Source organism: Cucurbita pepo, chromosome LG17 (genome assembly GCF_002806865.2).
Source record: "Cucurbita pepo subsp. pepo cultivar mu-cu-16 chromosome LG17, ASM280686v2, whole genome shotgun sequence".
Taxonomy (NCBI): Eukaryota; Viridiplantae; Streptophyta; class Magnoliopsida; order Cucurbitales; family Cucurbitaceae; genus Cucurbita; species Cucurbita pepo.
Genome location: NC_036654.1, coordinates 5,862,943 through 5,885,509, shown reverse-complemented (window position 1 = coordinate 5,885,509; position 22,567 = coordinate 5,862,943). Strand labels below are relative to the sequence as shown.

Below are 22,567 nucleotides of genomic sequence, written 5' to 3'. Positions count from 1 at the left end.
GTTTTAACATTGGTTCGGTTAGGAGCTATGCAAGGTGGTATTGAGCCAAAGCCTAAATTTATTGGTCAGAGCACACCCCGATCACGTGATCCTAGACCAACCTACTCCAATGTTATTTACGATCAATCACATCAAATAGGTTAGAATCTTTCTAATTCTAGAAAGCTTACTCTTTTAATTTTTTTTTTCTAAATTTATTTAAAGCATTTGAATCTGTATGGCAATGATCACACAATTGATCATTGTTTGCCTATTTTGCAGGTCGTGTTATTCCCTCAAACGAAGAACACAAATTACGTTACATATAGACCTGTTTGACTCTATAGCTCGATTTCTTTGTTAAAATTTGTGAGATTTAACATACGTACAATTATTGATCTCGTGCTTAATTATATTCATTTTTTTTAAGTGAATGATTTTCGAGAGAATTGTATTTTAGTATTTTACCATGACTAGTTTTTATTTTAATCCACAAAATGTCAAAATATTACCCTATTAACGGTGAAGTCTCACTAATGCTTACCGTCAGTAATTCTAACAATTATTACTAACACGTCAGCAAGTGACTTCTCCCCTATGTTCAATTTGCTTATTAATTTATGTATTTACGTGAAGGTAAAATATAGAAAAATACATATAAAGTATAAACTTCGAGTCATGTTTCAATAATACACTAAACTTTATAAAATTTAAAAAATAAATATTTTAAAAACGTTAAAATTTTATTTTATAATACTTTTAAACTCTCAAAATTTTATAAATATCTTCGTGTTCGTGTTGTTTTTAATGATAAATATTAAAATTTTATTTTAATAATATCATTTTTCATTAAAAATATTAAAAAAAAAAAAACTCTAACAGGATTCAATTTACTTCAATCTCCATATTTATTACTTGTTGCATAAAAATTATCTCTAAAATTTAAAATACAATTATTTATTTATTTATTTTTAAATAATCAATATAAACCTACAAATTCGTGTAAGTAATTTAACTGGTAAAATGATAGGCTTAGAGCTGAAATAAATAACCTCGTTGAAACCAATTGGATCGAACACAAGGAGATTCGATCGCGCGGTGACATTTTCGGCTGTGCATTCTTGTACCGAAAACCATAAACCCTGTCACCAATCATCGCAAGGCCTGGAGTCTCTCTAAGGCTAGTTCTTCTTCCATGCGACTTACCAGATCTGTTCTTCCCAGTCTGACACTAGCGTGAAGCTCCAATCGTTCCTAAAATGGTGCTCAAAGCAACTGCAATATTCTTTGCGATCTTACTATATTCAATTTCTGTCGCTTCCGCTGATTCAATCCATGGTTGCGGCGGATTCGTCGAGGTAAATGGATTTTCTTTTATGAGTTGTTTAATATGTCCGATCGGAGAATTTGCGGGAGTTTCGTTTGAGATATTTAACAATCCGACGATGTAGGATTTGAGTGAGAATGATTGAGTATGAAATATGAAGTATCTTAGTAATATTGAGCTTGCTGGTGTGGTTCCTGATATGGGTTTACTATGAATTTTAATGGGTGTGCTTTGGATTTGAAGTATTTATTGGATCTCGTTCGTCGCTAGTATTAGATTTATGGAAGCGGGGGTTTTAGCTTCGTTCTTATTTGCCGTAACTTAATTATGATCTTCCATGCTGCAGGCAAGTTCGTCCTTAATCAAGTCCAGGAAGCCGAATGACGGAAAGTTGGATTATTCTCATATTACGGCAAGTACCACGTTTTTTTGTGTCACTTCTGTTATTATTTCAGCTCGACATCTGTTTTTGGTTAAATGTTTATGATATATGATTCCCTGAACTTAGAATCTCCAATCAAGTCCAGGAAACTGAATGACAGAAAGTCGGATATACTCAACTTTTGTTCTATATCCAAATATCTGCGCAAGAAAAGTTTGTAACTAATACTTGAGTTTTATTACCGTTCCTTATAATGTAGGTTGAGCTTCGAACAGTGGATGGGCTAGTCAAGGATAGGACTCAGTGTGCTCCTAATGGCTATTACTTCATTCCGGTGTATGATAAGGTGATTTTTCGTTGAATGTTAGTTTATCAGTACTAGCTATATTACTATTGAAGGATATTGTTTTATTTCATTTTGTATTGTTCACCTCCATTTACAGGGCTCCTTTGTAATTACGATAAATGGACCAGAAGGGTGGTCTTGGAACCCGGATAAGGTTTCTCACTTTCCACTTTGTTATAATATTACTATCAAGCACTTCAACATTTCTTCACTTGGATATATGGTTCACTTGATGTAAATATTGACTTTCCTTGAGTTCCACGATGGACAAAAATTTGTAGGTTCCTGTTCTTGTTGATGACACTGGGTGCAATGGGAATGAAGACATAAATTTTCGTTTCACAGGGTTTGTTCTTTTTGGTTTAGTTTTTCCAAATAATTTCTTACATCTCGATGCTTTTAGTTGTATATAATAAAATCTACTTTTGAAAATCTTTTACTGTAGGTTTACACTATCCGGTAGAGTTACAGGTGCTGTTGGGGGAGAGAGCTGTTCAAATTTGAATGGTGGTCCCGCAAATGTAAACGTCGAACTTTTGTCACCTAGTGGCGATGTTGTATCTTCAGCATTAACTTCATCTGAAGGGAATTATGTCTTCTCAAATATTATTCCAGGTTTGAAGCAATTTTTATTTAATTGGTTTGTTATAGTTTAATCTGATTACATTTTCTCCAAATGCTAGTTGAATTTTCATTTTTCAAATTAATTAGACCTTTTTCCAACTTGAAGTGGAAAATGAACTGGAACTGAATGTTCTGGGTAATGTTAACATATGACCCGTAAAATTGCACTGTTGGTGTTATAAGATGCTGTTAGACGAACTCTTGTCTATTTAGAAAGGCAACTTCATTTGTTTTAAAGGACAGCTATGGAAATCTGATAGGGAATTGGCTATTTCTATATTTGCTGGAGGAAGAAAATGAATAGCTAAAATTATGATCCCTTAATGAAATTTATCTTCCTATCAAGTATCATGAAAATGCCCTCCCCTGACATGGAGAATTTCCTCCATTATTTTTTCATCTCTTTCCTGAACTTGCTTTAAACTTTTTTGCTAGCCAGTCATGTTCTTTGATTAGAGTTACTAGTTAGGAAGAAGAGGATATGAGGTGCTAGCATTGTGCAAGTGTAGGATAGAAAACAAGGTTTTCACTTTCTCCTTTTTGCGTATTTCATTTTATCAATGAAATCTTCACAACTCTTTTAACAAAAAAATCTATTGCCGCCAAGATGGAAAAATGGATTATGAATGAGAAATCCCTAAAAAAGTCCAGTTCTTTCTGTTGTATCTCGCCTATATGAATCAGCACTCAAGCTGGAACCAAGCGGGAAGGAAACTCTAGGCCACAACCACTTGTTTATTCATTGTGGCCTTGCTGAAAGCTGCTAGAGTTTTCTCTGCGCAGAGTTTGACATTGCCTGGTGCAGTCTGTAGACGCTTATTTGTTGCTTCTGGAAGTTCTAAGAAGTTTTTTTTTTTTTTTCACGTCAACTCTATGTCTTCTTTAGGTGGAGAGGAACAAGAAGATATTTTAGGATAATACGCATGGAGTTAGCATTTTTTTTTTTTTTTTTTTNAGGCTTTTTGTAATTGTAACTTTTCTACCTTATTATTGTAGATTGGAGACATTTTTTATAAACCCCTTTAGGAGGGTGGAAGATGTCATATTCTCCCACCCTCTTTTCTTTGTATCAATTTGTTTTGATTTCAATTGCATTCTTGTTTCTTATCATCCAGTAAAAAGAAAACAAAGATGTTACTAGTTTTTTTGTTTAAAAAACTGAATGCCTTATGAAGACTTGCTCAATAATTTGTTGGTAGTATCTGTGTTATATCGGTCTCTCTGATTGTGATATTTTCCCCTTTAGAACAAGGATCATAAAACATTTTGACGCATTAGATTTTGTTTTGCATGTACATTTGATGGTGCAGGGGTATATAACTTGCGTGCTTCACATCCCGACTTAAAAGTTGAAGCTAGAGGTTCCACAGAGGTTTGGTGTTTTTCAACCCTTGCATCCCAATTCAATTTTATGTTAAGGTTACCGTGCCCCTTTTATTAGTGATTTTAATTTCCACCGTGAGTCACTACTCTAGTTTCCTAGTTCAATTTTAATATGATCATTGCCAAGATTGTGATTTAATAAGGGATCATTTATGCAGGTGGAATTGGGCTTTGGAAACAGTATTGTCAATGATATTTTTAATGTCCCAGGTTATGATGTTCGTGGATTTGTTGTTGCTCAGGTATACAGTCTTTTGGGCTTACAGTGATTCCTCCATTCTTTTATCTGTAAATTTGACTTTCTTCCATGATTTTTTTTCATTTGGTCGAGATTATTGAAGCCACTGGTCAGAAGATAATTTAATCATGACCTCCAAATGTAGCCCTTTGAGAAAAATTTCAGAAGGAATTTCCTTTTTTAGTTTTTTGTTTAGATGATTGAACTAGGAAATCCATTAATGAACTCTATTCTCATAAAATGAGATTGTTGTTGTCAGCTTTTGGAATTTCCACTTTGAGCAACCTTTCTTTTCACCCGATGTGAAGTAAGTAAGATTGTGTGTTTGTTTTGGTAGGGAAACCCGATATTGGGAGTTCATTTTTATTTGTTCTCAGACGATGTCAAAGAGGTTGATTGTCCACAAGGTCCTGGTAATGCTCCTGGACAAAGAAAAGCTCTATGTCATGCTGTATCTGATGCTGATGGGATGTTCAGATTCCAAGCAATACCCTGCGGTAATTATCTAGTAGATGGTTGTCAGTCGTTTTAACTATCAAAGTTCTTAGGTGGAGTTTAATTAGTGGTGCTTGTTTCTCTGGACTACTATTGCAATGGCTAATTGTAGGAAGTTTAGTGTATGTTACTGTTTTTAACCTTTTTCTTGATGTCATTTTGAATTTTTTCCTCCGAGTGGGTTTTTAAACTTTTCCTGATCTTAAAAGAATTTTTCTTTTGTCTGAATTTACAACAAATATCAGCCAGCTGTAGCATCAATGTGACCAATCTAAATTGATTAATTTTCCTACAGGCCGTTACGAGCTTTTGCCGTACTACAAGGGTGAAAATACTATTTTTGATGTTTCACCTAGCATCATTTCTGTGAATGTTGAGCATCAACACATTACAATTTCTAAAAAATTTCAGGTACCGTTTGTTATTTCCACTACATACCATCAGCAGTTTATCGAAATTGAAACATAGGACTGGATAAGTATTCGATCTAGCGTGATCTATATCTTATGCCATCAAAGTTTCTTGTCGTGGTGCTTGTTCACTTTTTTTTATTCATTTTCAATAATTCAAACAACGAAAAAATTCTTTGTGAAAACTATTTTTATAAAAGTTGGAGTAAAGCTCAATGACCAATCTTGAAAACTCTAAAGCTTCGTACAGTCTACAAATAATCATAGAAGTCCATTTATATCTTCTAGTCCAGACTGACTTCAAAGTTGGTGAAACTAAGGTTATTTTGGTCTTCTGTATTTTCTGGTGTCTATATTATCTCTTTCTTTGTCTCTCCAATATAGCAGTGAATCTACATGTTATTTAGTTTCCATTCTGACCATATCTATAATTGAGTTGAATAGCAGCCTTTTATATAGTATATCCTTGTATGCTTTTATACAGATTCTGGCACTTCCTTCTTTAATTCTGTACCTTCTGTAAGAAGTTGCTTTAGAGTGAAACAAGATGATGTTATCATGTATAATTTAATTTAATTTAATTAGCATTTGGTTTGATTTTTTTTTATAAAAATATGTTTATTCCTGATTCTTGCTGGTTTGCTTAGGTTACTGGATTTTCTGTTGGGGGCCGTGTTGTTGATGCAAATGATGTAGGAGTCGAAGGTGTCAAAGTTATAGTGGATGGTCATGAAAGAGCTGTCACTGACAAGGAAGGATTCTATAAGCTTGATCAGGTATTTTATTTTGTTACGTGGGGGGTTGGGTTGCTCTGATAAGTCATCTTTCGTTCTTGTCCACTCATGAGGGTGAGGACATATCTTTATAAATATATCTTGGTGTAAACTCTCTAATATTTTTACTTCCTATAGTTATACCTCCCTCATTGTAAAATGGGAAGGTCTTTTGTAAACATCATGGATATTACATCCCTTTTGTAAATTTCAATCATCAATGAAATTGTCTCTTATAAAAAAAAAAAAAAAAAAAAAACTCAGGTTACCCTTTCAACATGAATACTCTGCCAGCTATTTTATTAGCAATGGTTTATAATTCCTTATCTATCAAATCAGAAGCAAAACGTATGCTAGCATCATGGTATAATTTTGGAGGTCAAATGCCTGTAAGATAACTTAAATTCTTGTTAGAGTTGAATAGTAATTTATTTTAGGTTTATTCTTAATTGTCTTTTTTCAAAAAATCATTATTATAGGCTAAGTTAGTTTTTCCCCTATTGTATTGTATATGGCTTCAATAATTGTGATAATTATTTTAACTATTTTGACAAGTGCCACTCTTTTGATTTTTTTGTTCTTTTTCATTTTAATGTTTTAGGTAACTTCTGGCCATTATACCATTGAAGCTAGAAAGGAGCACTTCAAATTCAACAAATTGGAGAACTATTTGGTATGGTGTTAATTGAAAAATATCTTCACGTTTTTGCTTTGAAGCTTCAGTAATATTACTTATGCTGCTACAGTAAAGTCTGTTTTATATTAATTTCTATATAGGAATTTGTAATCTTCAATTCAACATAAAGGAAGTGTTATTTTCTTGTCCTTTCTTATTCCAACTCTCTTTGCGTGTTCAGGTACTGCCAAACATGGTTTCTGTTGCTGATATCAAAGCAACTTTTTATGATGTCTGTGGTGTTGTTCAGACTATTGGAGATGGTTACAAGACCAAGGTAAAGAATTACATCCTTCAATTTAATCTCGTTTTGTGAATGTAGTCTGCATGTCAAATGATTTGTTTCCATATTCTGCTCTGAACTTTAGGTAGCATTGACTCATGGGCCAGAAAATGTTAAACCTCAAGTCAAACAAACAGACAAAAGTGGCAAATTCTGTTTCGAGGTATGTTACCCAGAAGTAATGGCAATAGCTTGTATGTTTCTCCTTTTTGGTAAAAATGTGGCGAAGAGGCTTTGGAGTTTTTTGTGGTGCTTGATTCCCTATTATGTGAATGGAAGATTAACAAATGTGTGTATGCACACTATTTGCTGTGTTCTGAATTTCATTTGAAATTGCAGGTTGCTCTCTGAGTTCACTTAAATGGAATATAATATGGTTACAGAAAAATAGGAAGATTCTTGAGAGTATCGAGGATTTTTATGTTAGGTTTGAGATGTAGCTCACTTCAATGCTTTGCTTTCGGTTCAATAGGAAGCACCACTGTCACCAAAAGCAAGGTTGAGACACTAAATATCTTCATAGTGTTAAGACGCTCTAAGCAACATAGACACACAAGGGCATAATGGGCATTAATGCTTCAATTCGTAGTGTCTCAATGCTCTAACATAGGGTTTCCTTTTCTAGGATTTTGGTATTCTGGCACTTCTGCAAGTTATTCACACGTCTCATTATTTTATGCATCTTCCAGGTCCCACCTGGTGAATATCGCCTGTCTGCTATGGCAATTTCTCCAGAAAGTGCTCCTGGACTATTGTTCTCGCCATCTTATGTTGATGTTACAGTCAAAAGCCCCTTGCTGAATGTTGCTTTTTCACAGGTAATATTCTGAATTTCTGTGGACGTCTTAGTCTTATGGTACTCTTGCTGCTTGTAGATTATTCATGAAACCATTTATAATTATGAAAAGGATATTCAACTCTTCCTATTTTTAAACTATTTGTTAGATTCCTTCACATGATAAAGTTCTTTTTATCTGCTTCCATTGATTTATTTTATTTCTTACAATTGATTGTCAAGGCCCTAGTCAATATACATGGTTCTGTAACATGCAAAGAGAGATGTGGTGCATCAGTATCTATTGCCCTTCAGAGATTGGCTGGTAATCTTATTAGTGAAAAGAAGACTATCAGTTTGACAGATGAGAGTAATGAGTTTCTATTTCAAGATGTCATCCCTGGAAAATACAGGATAGAGGTATATAGCTGTTTTACCTTATCATTTATATTTTATCAGTTTGTGACTTTGCTTCGATGGTCATTGAAAATTACCGAACTTGGTTGTGTATGGAATGCATTCTTTACTCCTGCCCTTTGTATTTTTGCATCAGTTACAACTTAGTTACAGCGATTTTTTTTTTCTGAAACAAGACTGAAATTTTTTCATTAAAATAATGAAAAGAGACCAACACAAATAATGAAAAGATTCTCATCCTAGTTTCAGTGTTTTCATTGGTATGGGGTCTAGAAATGATGTACATCAGTTGCATCATCCCTATATCTTATTTGTTTATATCAGGTTCCTTTTCTTCATTAAAAACAATAAACATTTTGATGTAATTATTAGCACCATAGCCTTGGCATTTGAACGTTGATGGTTGATGTTAATCACCAATCAACTCAAAAGCCTAATCTAATGAGTTAGGGTAAATTTAATTATATCAACACTTTAAACTCCCCTTCACTTGTGAGCTTGAAAATTTATAAAAGGCCGAACAAATGGAAATCAATATTAATTGGGGAGGAAACGACTTTTTAGGGGTTCAAATATAGGCCGTCTTGCTCTCAGACCATGTTAAATCACCAATCAATTCAAAAACCTAAGCTAACAACACTTTAACACTCCCTTCACTATGTGGGCTTGAAAATTTGTAGAAGACCCAACAAGTGGAAATCAATATTAATTGGGAAGGAAACAACTTATAGGGGTTCAAACATAGGGCCTCGTGCTCTTATTCCATATCAAGTCACCAATCAATCGCAAAACCTAAACTAATGGGTCATGGTAAATTTAATAATATCAATACTTTAAAAGTAAAACATAATTATACTTGCTGAGCATTTATCTTTTAATAGGCTTCACACTCATCCATTCAAGGCGTGGTTGGTAAAGATGATTGGTGCTGGGTGCACAATTCAATTGAAGTGGATGTCGGCATTGAGGATGTACATGGAATTCAATTTATTCAAAAAGGTTACTGGGTTAATGTTGTATCTACTCATGATGTGGATGCTTATATTTCTCAAATGGATGGGCCACTTATGAACTTGAAAATCAAGGTTAGGTCTTCTTCAAGTCCTAAAATTTTGTTTTACTCTCTATGGATGTATCAGGCACGAGACTGTAATTGATCATTGTGTAATGCAGAAAGGTTCCCAGTACATATGCGTGGAATCTCCTGGAGTGCACGAAGTTCAGTTTTCCAACTCTTGTATCTCTTTTGGGAGCTCATCAACTAAAATAGACACATTAAAACTAGAGGTATTGTAATTTTCCAGATTTGTATTTGATGATTGTACCTGTGTACATTATTTTTGTGAGACTAAATTTCCTCTCATTGTTGTCAAATATTTGTCAGCCGATCTATTTGAGTGGAGAAAAATTTCTACTAAAGGGGCAAATTAATGTTGATCCAGTCTCACTTGGAGTATATGAATTACCTGAAAGTATTCTGTTGAACATTGTTGGTGCGGGAGGCAGTGTGATTGATAATACTGAAGCCAAACTTACCTCCGATGCCAAGGATCAATCAAATTCTGCCTTGTATGAGTACTCTGTCTGGGCCAGCTCTGGAGAGGAACTCACATTTGTTCCTGTGGATACCAGGTCTGCATACTGGAATTTTATCTTAGTGGCCTGAACCTATAGCATTAATGGTTCCTTACTCTGATTGAATCTTAGTGGCTGATTGGCTCTGTCTTGTATATCATCTAACCTGATGTTAAATGAGGGATTTTAAAGTTTAAAGAGTGAAGTGAATTTCCTGTGTGTTCATGTTGAACTAAATTTTGTATGTATCTCCCCCCCACCCCGGCCCCAACCAAAAAGATAAAAAAAGTGACAATACTCGGGTATAATTTAAAAAGAATTTATTCCTTCGCTTAACTGATTGCTTTTAATTTAAGTACTTTAAGCTGTTACGGCACCTTGATGTTTCTGACTTAAAACTGTGCTCGTTGTAGGAATCAGGAGAGGAAGATCTTGTTTTATCCTAGATGGCATCATGTGAGTTTTACCTTTTCTTTCTTTTCTAGTTTAAGATGTATTGTATTATGCTCTATTATTGTGAGCTTAATTTCCCATATGCTTCATCAGGTATCGGTGAAAAATGATGGATGTCAAGATTCTATTCCTATGTTTTTTGGTCGGCTGGGTTTATATATTGAAGGATCAGTTTCTCCCCCTCTTTCTGGGGTTCATATCAGGATTATTGCTGCTGGAGATAGTTCCATTGCTTCCCTCAAGAGTGGGGAGTTGGTACTTGAAACTGCCACTGATATCGACGGTTCATTTGTTGGGGGTCCTTTATATGATGACATAACTTACAGAGCTGAGGCTATGAAGGTGTGGAATGTTTAGTTCGACAGTCATTTTGTGTTCTCTCCGCTATATACCTGATGTGGTCTAGATTTCATAACATCTCCTTTCATTTGTTATATTTTACTATTTACTAAAGTTACTGTATTTTTTGTCCTCTCAAGTCGTGTAGCTGATAAGCCATGTTTTATATTTGTTAATCAACAAAGTTTTATCTGGAGCGTGTTGGACCCTAGCCATTTTAGCCATTTTTTTTTCTAGTATCTGTTTACCATCTTAGCCATTTTTTTTTTCTCATTTTTGATAACATGTCCATTTGCAGCCTGGCTATCATCTGGAGCGTGTTGGACCTTATTCGTTTTCATGTCAGAAGCTTGGTCAAATTTCTGTGAAAATTTATTCTAGAGATAATAGTGAAGAACCGATTCCTTCAGTGCTGTTATCTCTGAGTGGTGACAACGGTTATAGAAACAATTCAGTGTCAAATGCTGGTGGAGTATTCCTTTTCAATGATCTTTTCCCTGGAACTTTCTATTTGCGTCCGCTACTGAAGGTACTTGAAGAATTTATTTAAAATGATTTGTTAGTTTTTCCCTCTGGTCATCTTTTCCATTTTTACCTGCTTGGTTAGCCTTATATCTTACACAAAGCTTAGTGACACTGCAATTTGGATCCTAAGCCTTATATCTTACACAGAGCTTAGTAACACTGCAATTTGGATCCCAAGATTCATTTTTGGACTATGCAGATAATTAATATCTGTAGTAGTTTAACTTAACTAAATAGCTGGGGCATATTGGTGGTATGAGGCTTCAGCATGAACTAGATCGAGATCTATTTTATAATTCCTTTAGTCCTCTATTGGATGTTAAATGTTCCGTTGTTGATAATTAGACTAAACTAAAAAAAAAATTCATCATATTTGCCAAGACAATTTGGTAATATGGAAATTTGTTGGGAAAGAGTCGACTTTTGGCATTTGGTTTTCTTCATATTCTAGATGGTCTAATTTTCTGAAACTTTCCTTTTCTTTATTGGAGGAGATTTCATCTCTCCCTTTGGCTCTCTATTAGTGTTAAGTGTTCTTCCTTCGAGCAATTATAGTCTAAACTCACATTTATCCATAGTGATTTAATTTGAACTTCTTAATCTGAAGTAATAGTTATTTACTCTCATCCCCGTGGAAGGATGATTACAACAGATAGGATAGAGGGGGAAAAGATATTGCATAGACTACGAAAAAAATTTGAAGATTCCTGAAGTATTCTTCAAATTGGCAAAAGAAAAAAAAGCATAATATCACAAAACTCCTTTGTAGTCAGAGTTGGCAAAGAATGACGGTTTGATAATTCGCTTTGTTTTGTAGGAGTATGCTTTCTCACCGGCAGCTCAGACAATAGAACTTGATTCTGGGGAATCCAAAGAAGTTAATTTCCAGGCTACCCGTGTGGCTTACAGGTTTCTTATAGCCTCTATCATGCATTTTTTCTTCTATATTTATCGAGTATTTTTGGGATTAGGTTTTTGGAGTACTTTGAAAGTTGCGTACTTAAGTTTAAAAGACATTTCTGTTTCTGTAGATTATTTTTCACAATTTTAAAGACATATTTTTATATACAGTCGAAGATTATCATAATTTAAGGAGTGTTTTAATTAGTTAAATTATTTCTAGGATATTGACGAATACTTGCAGGCATTTTAAGAGAGTATATAGCCAAAGAACTTGGAAATACTTGTCTCAAAATCTCTTTCTTGCAATATTATCACGTGTGACATTTAGGGAACGATAGCCGATTGTGTAACCTACGTGGCAGTCCTGTAAATGATGGCCTTCAATTCTTTGTTTGATCTATCTGTTCTTACTTCAAGTCATACTTATCACTGTTATCAGACTTGAATCGGAACATAGGACACACTGACATGCACACATGGCATGGCGTGAACATGGCCACCTAACCTATTCTGAAAAATTAGAACATTGACAAGGCAAAGACGTGTTCAATGAAATACATTTTAAAAAGGTTTTCTCTAGACATGTCTACACATATTAATGCTTTCATATACTTCTACATATATGATATAAACTTTGTACCCAACAAAAAAGTTATCACTTCTAAATATTTTTCTCTTTTTTTTCTATGAATGCGTCCTCCACATCTTGATTGAGCCTCAATATGTCCCTAATGTGTTTGCAGCATGTTTAATAGATTTCATAAACTACACTGAAAAATAAGCGCTCTGAATCACAAGTTGGATGACATCTTCACAAATAGTGTACATTCCTTTTAGATTAAAACCTTAGGTGAAACTTTTAAACTATTCTATCCTCTATAAGGGCGCGAAAACCATTTTGAAGTAAAATACCCTGAATCTAGTAAAATTTTGTGGTATTGCAAGATGCTCAAATTGTTCCTTCAAACTTTTCAGTGCTATAGGCGTGGTGACGCTACTATCTGGCCAACCAAAAGAAGGTGTTTCGATTGAAGCCAGATCAGAAACAAAGGGTTATTATGAGGAAACGAAGACAGATGCACTCGGAAATTATCGTTTGAGGGGACTGCTCCCTGAGACAAATTACATCATAAGAGTGGTTCAAAGAGAGGATCAGGGCAGTGCCAGAATTGAGCGTGCATCTCCTGGAGCAATAACTGTCAAGGTCTGATATAGCCAATTTATATTGTGGGACTTAGTAAAGCATATGCAAAAAAAAGTAACACATTTTTAGTGCTATTATTTTCAATATCTGAAATCTATGTATCGATCAACTTTGGCAGGTTGTATCAGAGGATATTAAGGGATTGGATTTTCTGGTCTTTGAACGTCCTGAATTGACCATTTTGAGTGGCTATGTTGAAGGAAAGAAAATTGTGGGACTAAAGTCAGGTTTGCAAGTGGAAATCAAGTCAGCTAGTGAGACATCTAAAGTCGCCTCCGTATTCCCTTTGCCACTTTCAAACTTTTTTCAGGTAAAGGGCTTACCTAAGGGTAAGTACCTTGTGCAGCTACGATCTAGTGAGCCGTCAAGCACCATCAAATTCGAGTCTAGCATAATTGAGGCTGACTTGGAGGAGAATAATCAAATTAACGTGGGCCCACTAACATACAAATATGAAAGTTATCACCACAAACAGGTTAGTGTTACTCTCTGCTAGAAAATACTTTTGTGAGAGTCTGTACCATTTCGTTCTTGAAGAGCTGAAGTTCATTTCAATTTTCCTGTACTCCTACTTCTAGTTTAATAACTAAAGTGTTCTCTCCTTCTCTCCCTCCTTTTCTTGTTCTGCAGGACCTTACTGCTGCACCGTTGCTCCCGCTCGTTAGCGGAATCTTTGTGATTATACTTTTCTTCAGCGTTCCAAGGTAACGTGAAAAAAAATTTCTTCCTCTCAATTGTGCTAGACAAGCCTGCGCCCATTTGCAGATTATAATACATTTAACCCATCCTTTGTTTCCAAAGAATTAAAGATTTTTACCAAGCCACGGTGGGCTCATCAGCATCATCTGGATTCGCTGTAACTACAAAGAAAGAACCACGGAAATCAGTTCTGAGAAAAAAGACATACTAAGAGAACCAACCGTCTTTCAGTGTCTGAGAGTGCAAGCATCTTCCATTTGGTCAAATTTTCGGTTAGCTCGATTGGCAACCTAACGCAGCTGGGATACGGTAGGCGTACAATCTTAGTAGTTAATTAAACTTAGAGATCAATGTTTGCTACAACCTACTGGAATTGAATAGAGCTAGACGTTCTATAGGTTGTACGACTGTGACCTTGAGTTCTTGAGGCCAATGTTTGTTCTAAACTTTTGACGTGTAGATCAACGACTGGTCGAGGTCGTAATCCTTGTACACAATTTTGATCTCTAGGCTTGATGATGCAATGTTTATTTGCCACCATGTGAGATTCATTCTTGTAGGAGTTACTCAGGATTTAGTTAACTTATTTCCACATTTGGAACAGATGAGAAATAAATAGAAAGACCATTGGTAGGTTTTGATGTTTGATTTCACACTTTCAAATGTTTTGTTTGCTTCTTTATAATTTTTTTTTTTTTACCAACACTTGGATTTTGTGTGAATTTATCTTTTAATACCTTCTCGTGCTTACATGTTCATAGAACGACCCCTAGAGTGAGTATGCATAGTTCAATAGTAAGAAGTGCTTGCATGTTAGCAGGACGATCCCTCGAGTCCTAAGTCTCTCATTGGCGTGAATGCTCAAAGCTCTTCTCCTCCGGTAGCTCTTGGACATGACCCGTAATTCCTACCACAAATTAGGCCATATAGGTGAGAAGTTAGGGACGACGTTACTAAGATTTTGTATGTAGATATTTTGTTTGATATTTTCACATATTCATGGGTTTAATCGACATTTCTATCACAATACCAACAAAATATCAACAAAATGTCTCATAATATAATTTAAATATAATATGGGATAAAATATCTTTAAGCTCATTTGTTTTACTTGCTTCATATGCTCCAAAATAGTATGCTATCATTTTTTAATTTAGTTTTTGATCATTATTTCTCACTTCTTGTCCTTGTAAGGCTGGTCAATTAACTATTTCAATATTACAATTCATTAAAAAATTATGCAAAATATTAAAAGTCAATATTCATAAATATATAAATTTTAATTTTAACTCAAAATTTAGAATAAAATTAAAATTAAACTCGAAAATTAAAGATAAAAAATATAATATTTTGAAATATAGGAAGTAAATAGAAAATGAGAATATCTTTTTTCCAAAGTATTTTAGCTCATTTATTTTGTTTTATTAAACATTTTCAGAAATATCCTTACATTTTATCCAACATTTGATTGATATTTCACCCACGTCAACGTCAAGTCAACGTTGTAGAAGGTGGATATTTCTTACCTTGCAATTGGAACCATTAGGCGTTAGATTCCATATTTCCTGCTTCACCTCCATTTGCACTACTCCATCTCTCTCTTTCTCTCTCTAAACCCTGACCCATTTCCAGAAATTTACCTGCGTTGTCTGCCATTAATGGCGGTCACGAGCTTCCTGGAAGGTCATGTCCATTAATCACTGTAATCAACTATTCCTCTCTCTTTTTAAGCCTTTTTAGCTTTCTTTCTTGTTCCTCTTTTTGATTTGTAGCGTTTCAATGGCTTCCACTCCACCACACTGCTCAATCACCACGGCAAAGCCGTATCAAACTCGTCAATACCCACAAAATAACCTGAAAAACCATCAGAATCCCCGCCAGAACGGCTCTTGGACGACGACGCATAAGGTTTCTCTTGTCAAACCATTGTCCCCAACTCCCACTCACAGTGCGACTAAATCCACTTCTACTTCTACTTCTACTTCTACTCCCCTTTCACAAAGCCCTAATTTCCCATCTCTTTGCTCTCTCTCCTCCTCGAAATCTGACCTCGTTTCTAACTTCTCCGGCCGCCGCTCAACTCGATGCGTATCAAAGTATCACAATCGCCGCCCCAAGTCCTCCATGGCCACTCGTCACACTGCGATCGCTGAGGAGGTTCTGAATCAGGCGCTTCAATTTGGTAAGGACGATACGAGTTTAGATGATATTTTGCTCGAGTTCGAATCTCATCTTTGTGGGTCGGTAGACTATACGTTTTTACTTCGGGAGCTTGGGAATAGAGGAGAATGTTGGAAATCAATTAGATGCTTTGAATTTGCGCTTGTTAGAGAGGGAAGGGACAATGAGCGAGGTAAACTAGCTAGTGCGATGATTAGTACTCTTGGTAGGCTTGGGAAAGTAGAACTCGCTAAGGGTGTTTTTGAAACAGCATTGAATCAAGGATATGGGAACACAGTTTACGCATTTTCTGCTTTGATAAGTGCTTATGGGAAGAGTGGTTACTTTGATCAAGCTATTAAGGTGTTTGAATCCATGAAAGCTTCAGGATTAAAGCCGAATTTGGTTACTTATAATGCAGTAATTGATGCATGTGGTAAAGGAGGAGTAGAGTTTAAGAAAGTGGTGGAGGTTTTTGAAGAAATGTTGAGGAATGGTGTCCAACCTGATAGAATTACTTATAACTCACTTCTTGCTGCGTGTAGTCGAGGAGGGTCGTGGGAGGCAGCTCGAAACTTGCTTAATGAAATGGTAGATAGAGGGATTGATCAAGATATCATTACTTATAACACACTTTTGGATGCGGTTTGCAAAGGTGGGCAGATGGATTTGGCCTTTGAGATTATGTTAGAAATGCCTGCCAAGAAAATACTGCCTAATGTGGTTACTTACAGCACAATGGCTGATGGGTATGCCAAGGCTGGTAGATTAGAAGATGCATTAAACTTATACAATGAAATGAAGTTTCTGCGCATTGGTTTGGATAGAGTTTCATATAATACATTGCTTTCAATCTATGCCAAGCTTGGCAGGTTTGAAGATGCTCTGAATGTTTGCAGAGAGATGGGGAGGTCCGGTGTTAAAAAGGACGTTGTTACTTACAACGCGCTTCTAGATGGATATGGAAAGCAGGGGAAGTTTAATGAAGTTATTAGAGTATTTAACGAAATGAAAAGAGACGGCGTATCGCCGAACTTGTTAACTTATTCTACGTTAATTGATGTATACTCTAAAGGTAGTCTATACGAAGAGGCAATGGAGGTCTTTCGTGAATTCAAGCAAGCTGGATTGAAGGCTGATGTAGTTCTTTATAGTGAACTTATCAATGCTTTATGTAAAAATGGTTTAGTCGATTCCGCTGTATCGTTGCTTGATGAGATGATAAAAGAAGGGATTAGGCCGAATGTCATCACTTACAATTCGATAATCGATGCGTTTGGTCGTTCTACAACGGAAGAATCTCTAGTTGAGGCTGTTGGTGCAGCTAGTGAATCCCCATCCTTCATAGTGATGGAGGGTGTGGATGAGAGTGAGATAGAGAGTTGGGTCAGTGACCATGTCTTCAAATTCTATCGGCAGCTTGTTGCTGAGAAAGAAGGGCCTGCAAAGAAGGAAAGACTAGGCGAAGAAGAGATCAGGTCCATCTTGAGGGTCTTCAAGAAGATGCATGAGCTAGAGATAAAACCAAACGTGGTCACCTTTTCAGCGATTCTAAATGCATGCAGGTAAAGATCTTTGACCAGCGTTTTTGCCTTCAAGATTTTGCTATTATTTTTTCAAAATCTCTATCAAAGATCTGCCTACGTAAGTTATTTTAGCCATTTTTTTCATTTTTGTAATTGATTCTCTTTATGAATAGAAGCCATGGACTTACAAAACTAGGCATTTCATTAGGATGCATAATGAAGTAATGTGGATTGATTTTTTTTGTTAAGATTTCTTTATATTCTAGTATATCTAGATGCATTGGCAAGCTTACTCTATGTGAGATCCCACATTGGTGGAGAGGGGAACGAAGCATTCATTATAAGGGTGTGGAAACCTTTCCCTAGAAGACGCGTTTTTAAACTGTGAGACTGACGACGATATGTAACGGGCCAAAACGGATAATATCTGCTAGTGGTGGGCTTGAGTTATTATAAATGGTATCAGAACCAGACATCGATGGTGGGCCTCACAAGGGGGTGGATTGTGAGATCCCATATTGGTTGGAGGGGGGAATGAAACATTCCTTATAAGGGTGTGGAAATCTCTCCTTAGAAGACGCGTTTTAAAACCGTAAGGCTGACGACGATACGTAACGGGCCAAAGCGGACAATATCTGCTAACGGTGTTACAAATGGTATCAGAGCCAAACACCGAGTGGTGTGCCGGCGAGGACGCTGGCCCCCAAGGGGGGTGGATTGTGAGATCTCATATCGGTTGGAGAGGGGAACGAAACATTCCTTATAAGGGTGTGAAAACCTCTCCCTAGAAGATGCATTTTAAAATCGTGAGACTGACGACGATATGAAACGAGCCAAAGTGGAGAATATCTGGCAGCGGTGGGTTTAGATTGTTACACTCTACAAGTAAAATATTTAGTAAAAATAATTTATAATCCTTTTTTGCACTTTGTCACATTCTCTAGTCAAATATACCACAAATTACATTGTGCAATAGTTGTTTACCTCTTTTTGTCACATTTTTTTATAAATCATTATCTTGAACATTGAACAAGGATGTTGAAGATTATTGGGAGTGAGTCTTACATTGGCTAATTAAGGGGACGGTCATAGGTTTATAAGTAAGGAATACATCTCCATTGATACGAGGCTGGCCTTTTGGGGAAACCAAAAGTAAAGCCATGAGAGCTTATGACAATATCATATCATCATGGAGGCCCGTGATTCCTAACGGGTCATTGAGTCTGAGCCTCACTTCAACAACATTTTACATGGAGTGCGTTGTGGTGGGTAGTTTAGGGCTTCTTTTGTGAGCTTGTTTTCGCTACTCTTTTTATCCATGCCAATTGGAGGAACCTGTTCTTTCCACTCTCCTGCATATTTTCTGAGGTTTATTATGTCAGTCCTTCTGGTTGCTTGCTTTGGTCTTTATTCCATATTATTCACTATAATCTCAAGCTGGATACGCGTTCGATCCTGATTGTGGAATTTTTGTTTCGAGTGCAGCCGCTGCAAATCGATTGAAGATGCTTCAATGTTATTGGAAGAGCTTCGATTATTTGATAATCAAGTGTATGGTGTAGCTCATGGACTCCTGATGGGCTTTAGCGAAAATGTGTGGGTTCAAGCACAGTGTCTTTTTGATGAAGTGAAGCAGATGGACCCTTCCACTGCAGCTTCTTTCTACAATGCTTTGACAGATATGCTGTGGCATCTTGGTCAGGTGAAGTCTAAGCCTCTTTAGTAGCATTCTTATATCCAATCCTCATCGTGCGTTTGGTTATTTTGTGTTATCATTCTGAAATCTTGTTCTTATTTATAGAAACGAGGGGCCCAATTGGTCGTACTCGAAGGCAAAAGGCGCAATGTATGGGAGACGTTATGGTCTGATTCTTGCTTAGATTTGCACCTCATGTCGTCTGGAGCTGCTCGCGCCATGGTTCATGCTTGGCTGCTGGGTATTCATTCTCTTGTGTTTAATGGCCATCAGTTGCCAAAGTTATTGAGGTACAAGTTCATTCCCCTCTACGCTCTTTATAGGTGTTTTGTTATGCATATAATGGGACTTAGTCGTGTCTTGATGGATTTGTTTGTATCTACATTTTCTTAAAAAGCCTTGTCTTATTCACTGAGGCATAATATGGTATCTCTCTTCAATGGCGCCTCAAACTCTCTCTTTATTAAGATTGAGTGGCCAGTTGGCACGAAGGGAAGTGAGACTATGTAATGCGAGGTGCATTGTGAGATCCCACATCAGTTGGAGAGAAGAACGAAACGTTCTTTATAAGGGTGTGTAAATCTCTCACTAGCAGACGCGTTTTAAAAACCTTAAGGGGAAGCCCGAAAGGGAAATCCCAAAAAGGACAATATCTGCTAGTTGTGGGCTTGGACTGTTACAAATGGTATTAGAGCTAGACACCCGGTGATGTGGTAGTGAGGAGGCTGAGCCCTAAAGAGAGGTGGACACGAGCGTCCTCAAGGGGGGGGGGGGGGGGGGNAAATACGTTTTAGAAACCTTGAGGGGAAGCCCGAAAGGGACGTTCAAGGAGGACTTATCTGCCGTGGGCTTGGACCGTTAGAAAATTTATACAAATACAAAAGAAAAAGCTAAAAAGTAACAGGTACAAGAAGCTCCTAAAGGGTTCTTTCTTTGCCTATTGAATACTCTGTTCCGTTCTAGCCATTAAAGTCTATGGGAATCCTTCACAAATTGAATCCAGAAGAGTGCTTTCTGAGCGTTTTGTGTATGTGGGATCATTACATCTGTTCTTGGCAAGTAGTTGCGTAGGGAAAGACCCAAGGTTAAGCCAGCCGAATACGAATCGTTTCGATATTCTTTCATTTGTTCTCAACGAAAGTCGTTATGTTCCTTAAAAACAAAATGTATTATTGCAAACTTCTTACATCTTAGTGATTATTATGCAGCATTCTGACTGGATGGGGAAAACACAGCAAGGTCGTCGGTGATGGAGCTCTAAGGCGGGCGATCGAGGCACTTCTGACCGGGATGGGGGCACCGTTCCAGGTTGCGAAATGCAATATAGGAAGGTATGTATCAACAGGCTCTGTGGTGGCTGCCTGGTTGAAAGAGTCTGGTACCTTAAAATTGCTTGTTCTTCATGATGGTAGAACTCATCCAGATACTGAAAATTTGGATCTCATTTCCAAACTCCAAACGATTTCCTTGTAGCACAATTTGAATAAATATTATACACATAATACTCACATGTTTGAATATTCATTTTCATATCTTGTTTTGCTAAAAAGGGTGAGTGAAAGTTAATACGCCAAATGATTCTAATAAACTTATTTGGTATTTTTTTCGTCCGAAAAAAAAAAAAAAATTTGTGAAGATAAGTTTTGCGTATATACTTTAGTCATTCACCATCGAACAATTACCTAAACAATATCCCCTACTCAACATGTAAGATATAAGATGCGCTATAGTGACTTGGACAAGGACACCTTTAAACCGCATATCTTGATGCCTTTGTTTTAGGACTCTACATGAGTTTGGTTAGGTTAAGGAAATCTTTTGGACCATTGGTTGGGTTGATGACCCGAACAATCAAGTTCACAATCCAATCCAACTCATACTTGTATTTTCGGGTTGTTTTTTTTTTTTTAATTATTTAAAAAATCATATTTATCCATAATACATGTTACATTAATAACTATATAATAAAGTTTAAATATCAAACATTCACAAGTCATATGTATCACTAACATCATCTTATTGGTCGAGTTGACTCGACAAAAAAAATGTCAACCAACGTATCAATCATAATGTTCGATTTTCCAAAAAATTCAACCCAATCCAAACTGGAAAAAAAAAAAAAAAAGAAGAAAATCTAACCCAACCTAACATTTACGGGTTGGGTTAGATAGTTAGAATTGGTCGAGTTCTCTATTAATTTGAACATCTTTTTTTTTTCTTATGAGAATAGAATATATTGATGAACTTGATAGGTTTCGACCATTCATAAAACTCATTTAAAAGATACCATCGCTATTCCAGTAGAAAAAATGATTTTAAAATCACCAAAATATATATATATATATATATATATATATATATATATATATATATATATGAATATAAGAAAAGCAAGTGAATATGAAAAAGGAGATGCTAATTAAAGAGAAATTCTTGCAACATTTTGAGGAAGAAAAAAAAGCAAAAAAGATGAAATAGTGTCATTCAATTCCTTTGGAATATTGAAGGCAATGCCAATTTGGCCCTCTTGTTCTTAGAATCTCACCGCCAAACCCAAATATACTCTTATTTTTTAACACCATAATTTTTAATTTATTTGCTACCACTTTTAATAATAATCAACATTTTCATTACATTTTCAAAAATAAAAAAAAATATCTGTTAGACGAACACGACTCTGACTTTCATCCAACAATATCCACTTTCTATTAGAGATTCAAAGTCATTTTGAAACATAGTGACCGTTTCTATCTAAAACTAAATGTAAAGGTACTTTTGAAATTATTTTAAAAATTTAAGCGTATTTTTTAAACAAAGTACAAAATGTAGTGGTATTTTTATTATTTTAGTCATTTAACATATTTGACTTAACCGATCTTATTCCCTTAAGAAGATTACTTTTAACACAGCTCGAGCCTTAAGAAAAGGAAGTCAACATTGTGTCATCTTAGCAAAAGAAGACCAACCAAAGCGATATTTAAGTCAGTTACCGATTGAAATCGGTAATCATATACATAGTTCAATTAGCCAAAACATTAACCACCTTCGAAAATCCTGATTTTGTCGGAGAAACTTGTTGGTTAAGACATAAAAAAAAAAAAGGCAGTTACATTATCCATTAGACACGTAATTTTGGGGATTTGTGGGTCCAAAACCCACTTAAAAAGCAAGACCACCGACTAATCCAACTAACATAACCAACCCCTTTATCCACTTTAATTAACCCTCCAACCCTTTTACTTTTAACATCATCAAAACTTGAATAAATTCCTGTGTCCATTCCGACCAATTTGTTCATTGTTTTCTCATGTCGTGTCGCCATTTTCTTGTCCTAAAACATCGCCCCATCCCTTCTCTATAAAACCCATCACCATTTCCC

General features: G+C 35.9%; 2 protein-coding genes across 2 annotated transcripts; both read left to right on the top strand.

The window, feature by feature from the left end:
• The first annotated feature begins 1,024 nt into the window (after positions 1–1,024).
• LOC111778420 (nodal modulator 3-like) lies at positions 1,025–14,454 on the top strand. Its single transcript, XM_023658224.1, has 27 exons — positions 1,025–1,337; positions 1,653–1,718; positions 1,948–2,034; positions 2,132–2,188; positions 2,316–2,380; positions 2,480–2,649; positions 3,969–4,030; positions 4,200–4,283; positions 4,617–4,776; positions 5,070–5,185; positions 5,832–5,960; positions 6,559–6,630; positions 6,815–6,910; positions 7,002–7,079; positions 7,606–7,734; positions 7,935–8,111; positions 8,990–9,193; positions 9,282–9,395; positions 9,493–9,740; positions 10,097–10,139; positions 10,230–10,478; positions 10,774–11,004; positions 11,818–11,909; positions 12,879–13,107; positions 13,226–13,582; positions 13,738–13,811; positions 13,909–14,454. The coding sequence occupies exons 1-27, from the start codon at positions 1,239–1,241 to the stop codon at positions 14,015–14,017; spliced, it is 3,597 nt and encodes a 1,198-aa protein (XP_023513992.1). The 5' UTR covers positions 1,025–1,238; the 3' UTR covers positions 14,018–14,454.
• A 908-nt stretch (positions 14,455–15,362) lies between these two features.
• LOC111778413 (pentatricopeptide repeat-containing protein At2g31400, chloroplastic-like) lies at positions 15,363–20,718 on the top strand. Its single transcript, XM_023658216.1, has 4 exons — positions 15,363–17,531; positions 18,978–19,194; positions 19,294–19,478; positions 20,397–20,718. The coding sequence occupies exons 1-4, from the start codon at positions 15,586–15,588 to the stop codon at positions 20,659–20,661; spliced, it is 2,613 nt and encodes an 870-aa protein (XP_023513984.1). The 5' UTR covers positions 15,363–15,585; the 3' UTR covers positions 20,662–20,718.
• The last annotated feature ends 1,849 nt before the right edge of the window (positions 20,719–22,567 follow it).